Source organism: Benincasa hispida, chromosome 10 (genome assembly GCF_027475165.1).
Source record: "Benincasa hispida cultivar pf3 chromosome 10, pf3_genome.v1.1, whole genome shotgun sequence".
In the NCBI taxonomy this organism is placed as follows: domain Eukaryota; kingdom Viridiplantae; phylum Streptophyta; class Magnoliopsida; order Cucurbitales; family Cucurbitaceae; genus Benincasa; species Benincasa hispida.
Window position 1 is genome coordinate 21,377,958 of NC_143487.1, and position 4,001 is coordinate 21,381,958.

General features: G+C 33.4%; 1 protein-coding gene across 1 annotated transcript; it reads left to right on the top strand.

Moving 5' to 3' along the window:
* Positions 1 to 3,054: 3,054 nt before the first annotated feature.
* Positions 3,055 to 3,793, top strand: LOC150033184 (uncharacterized). Its single transcript, XM_090306309.1, has 2 exons — positions 3,055 to 3,315; positions 3,707 to 3,793. The coding sequence occupies exons 1-2, from the start codon at positions 3,055 to 3,057 to the stop codon at positions 3,791 to 3,793; spliced, it is 348 nt and encodes a 115-aa protein (XP_090162435.1).
* Positions 3,794 to 4,001: the final 208 nt, after the last annotated feature.

Consider the following 4,001-nt stretch of genomic DNA (forward strand, 5'->3'; position numbering starts at 1 on the left):
GTTTGGATTTTAAATGTTCAAATTCATTTTAGGGTTTGGTTGATTATATTTAATATAATCAAAACATTTAATTTTATCAAAATTAAACGTGATCAGAGAGATTAAAATATTTAAATATTGATTAAACACGAATAGGATTCATGTATTAATTAGATGTTTGATTAATTCAATATTTAATATTACATGATTTAATTATTTAGAAAAAATTCAATCATGTTCAGATTTGATTTTTTGTTTATTTAAATTTAATTTTAGTGAAAACTAAATTAAATAGGATAATTGAAATATAAATTGAAAATTCCACTTTGAGTGAGATTTTCCAAATTTTCCTCTTCAATTGGGGTGGATTCACCCTAATTAGACATATTTCCCACTTATTTAGTGCTAATTGAAGTGTCAATTAGCAACTAAGTAAGTGGTTGCATGGTTAATGTTGATAAATAGGCTGAATCTCAGCTTTGAAGATCAACTACGCTACTGTAATTTGAGTTTGACTCTCACTCTCCCAAACCCTCTGCCTTCTCAACTCAATTGACTTCAATTTAGTGATTCCACCTCAATCCGAGTAGAAGATTAGTAGAGAAGATCATTGTGGTGGTTTACTATCAATTTAGAGGTCAAATTTGTGAAGATGAGCTGTGATTAAAGTGTATCATCAAAGGTTGTAGTTCTAGAAACCTTTTATTCTATAAAATTTGTTTTCGTCATGCTTTTAAACTCAAATTAAGAGTAATTAGAGTGCTTATTAATTCTGATTTCTTCTGTTGTTTGCATGTTCTATCTATTTATTGGTATCAAAACATGATTTAAGCACTCAATTAACATTAATTTGAGCTTGGTGGATGGATTTCTAAGATCGCATGTTTGGTCAACTGATATGGTTAAAATTCAATTTTGGCATTAGATTTCTCTTTGATTATGAAATTTAATTTGTAATTGGCTCTTGATTGATGAGCTTATATGTGTGCTCTATAGTCTGTAATTTTATTAGAGTCAATAGATTGAAGCAAGCAAGGTCTGTAGGAGAAATCTAGAGGAGCAGCCACTGCCAGGCAGCGTTGCAACGCTGCCCCAGACCAATGCAACACTGCTCTTAATGAAGCCCGTGGAGTTGCAACACTGGGATGAAGCGTTGCAATGCTGCTCATCCTAGCCCAGAAAGGCACACGTTCATGAGTCGGTTCGGGTGGGTTGAATCTGGTTCGACCGATTTTGATGGTTTTTGGTCCAGTTCAGCTTAAATTGGGCCGGTTCAGCCTCAATTGGAGCATTGAAGGGCCGGTTCAGGTGGTTCGAGTCTGATTCGGGTCGAGTCAAGTAGTCCAACCTCTTTTCGAAGAGCTTTGAACTCTTTTATGTAATAATTAGTTATTATTTGTTTGCTTAGGATGTCAAAGTTGAACCATATTAGTGTTGTTTAAATATTTATACAAATGATGTATGTTATATTTAAATTAAACATGTATGTGCATATAGTATGTCATGTAGATTTAAAATACCACCATAGGATATCATGTAGCATGCATAATCATATGTTATAAGTTAGTTATGATATATAGTATGCATGTTTAGGGTTTCTAAAGTTTAATATAAATGTTATATTAAGGTTTGAATGCCTTTAATATTTGTTATGAATGCAAAGCATGTCTATATTTTATAAGTTGTTATAAAATGTGATTAGACATTTAAAATTCATAACAAAGATAAGCAACATGCTCACTTAAGTTAACAACTTGTTTTAATAGTTAAAATAGGCCATTATCTTATAAAATATGGTTACAAACTCATTTGGTCCATAATCCTATCTAAGGTTGGAGGTATTTAAGTTAACGGTTTATGTAACACCTGCTACCTGGGGATTATGGCCGAAATGTTGAGCGTTGTTAACCAATTTTATGAGTATGCATGAGCGGTGTGACGTTTTAAAACTGGTTTATCACCTAGACATCATATGTTAAAATCCAAATATAAACGCTATACTTGGATTAACCACATAGACTTAGATTGTTTAAATTAGCCAAAATATACCTAAGTAAAAAAAAAATCCAAACACTTAGAACACTTCAGTGGGAGATTAACAATATACACAGTATATCGTTTTTAGCTCTCACGTCCCCAAGAGTTCACACCGTGAGATTCATGCTTCGCTTCGTGTAACTTTTATCACGACTGCTTCATTCAGAAAGTGTTTGCATGGGTCAATAACAAGGTGAATGGGGAAAGTAGTGCATAGTAAGTGGGTAAAGAAAATATGTCAACATACCCTACGGTCTTCTCCATTATTTTAAATCATGAGATTCTTATGTTGCACCTGCTGTCGTTTTTAGGCAGTACTAGCTAGTAGTAACCATGACGATCCCCTCGGAGGGTTATAACATAAGATTCAGAACAACCTAAACTTTAGAAATGAATAGGGTTTCATAGTTCCATCTTGAGCATTGTCTTCCTTTTCGGGGAATATTCATACCGCTCTATGAAATCTAAAAATGGAGGGTCACACTTACAAGAGTTACTGAGTGTTAGTAAGTTCTTGACCGAAAACGGTAACTAAATTACTATAGAAAAAAGAGTTATTTTGGATATAGTATTTAGTCAAGATTGTCTTGCTTTAGTGAAGGAATTTTTTTCGATAGCATCTATTCTGATTCACTATGGTATCGTTGGAAATGAATAAAGAAATATGAGTACTTCATTACTTTTGATAAAATCGGGTTTAATACAATAAGTCTAATAGAATTTGTTTAAATTTCAGCAAATGTCGAACTCGATTATACAACTACTAGCTTCTGATAAATTTAACGGAGAAGGGTACTCAAACTAGAAGTTATATATAAATACAATACTAGTCGTTGACAATTTGAGGTTTGTTTTAATGGAGGAATGTCCTCCTCTTCCCAGCTCAAATGCTAACCGAAATGCTTGGGAAGCCTATGAAAAATGGGTTTGGGCTAATGAGAAGGCCAGAGCCTATATCTTAGCGAGCATATATGATGCGCTCAATAAAAAGCATGAAGCCATGGTCATAGCACATGAGTTATGGCGTCGTTGTAAGAGATGTTCGGGCAACCTTCTTCCTCAGTACGACATGAAGCTATTAAATACGTCTATAACTCCAGCATGAAAGAAGGGACCTCTGTTAAAGAACATATCCTGGATATGATGGTCGATTTCAACATTGCGGAAGCTCATGGTGCTGTCATAGATGAAAGAAGTCAAGTTAGTATGATAATGGAATTTCTTCCAAAGAGCTTTCTAACATTTCGTACTAATGCTGTAATGAATAAGATTGATTACAATTTGACCACTCTTCTGAATGTACTACTGACTCATCAATCCTTGATGAGAAACAAGTAAATTGAAGCAAATGTTGTTTCAAAAAAGAAATCTCTGAAGAGATCTTCCTCTGGAACGAAACCTTTAGAGAAAAAAAAAGTTTGTTTCTTCTTCAAAGGATAAGAGTATCCAGATGAAGAAGAAAGGAAAAGGGAAGAAGAAAACCTTGTTAAGTACAACAAGACTAAAGCACCAAAAGGAAAATGTTCCCACTGTAATGAAGACGGTCATTGAAAACACAATTGGCCACAATATCTTGCTGAAAAGAGAGCTAAAAAGGCAAAAGAAGGTAAATCAGATTTACTTGTAATTGAAACATGTTTAGTGGAAAGTTCTCACTTAACCTACAAACCATATTTGCACTTTTATTCAGGAAACTAGTTCTTGGACTCAGCTTTTAGAGAATGAAATGACTTTCAAGGTAGGAAGGGGTGAAGTCATTTCAGCAGAAGCAGTGTAAGACGTCAAGTTATATTTCGGAGATTCTCACATTTTGCTTGAAAATGTATATTATATACCCAAAATGAAAAGGAACTTAATCTCTGTTTCTTGTTTACTAGAAAATATATACAAAGTAACTTTTTATATCAATGAAGGGTTCATTAGTACAAGAGGTGTTCATATTTGTTCTGTTAAACTCGAAAATAACTTTTATATGTTAAAATTGA

What these genes read in the sequence shown, in the direction of transcription:
- LOC150033184 (XM_090306309.1), top strand. Translation starts at nt 3,055, where the DNA reads ATGTTCGGGCAACCTTCTTCCTCAGTACGACATGAAGCTATTAAATAC. An exon ending in ATTTGACCACTCTTCTGAAT is followed by an intron (nt 3,316 to 3,706) that starts GTACTACTGACT and finishes ACTTTTATTCAG; the next exon opens with GAAACTAGTTCTTGGACTCA.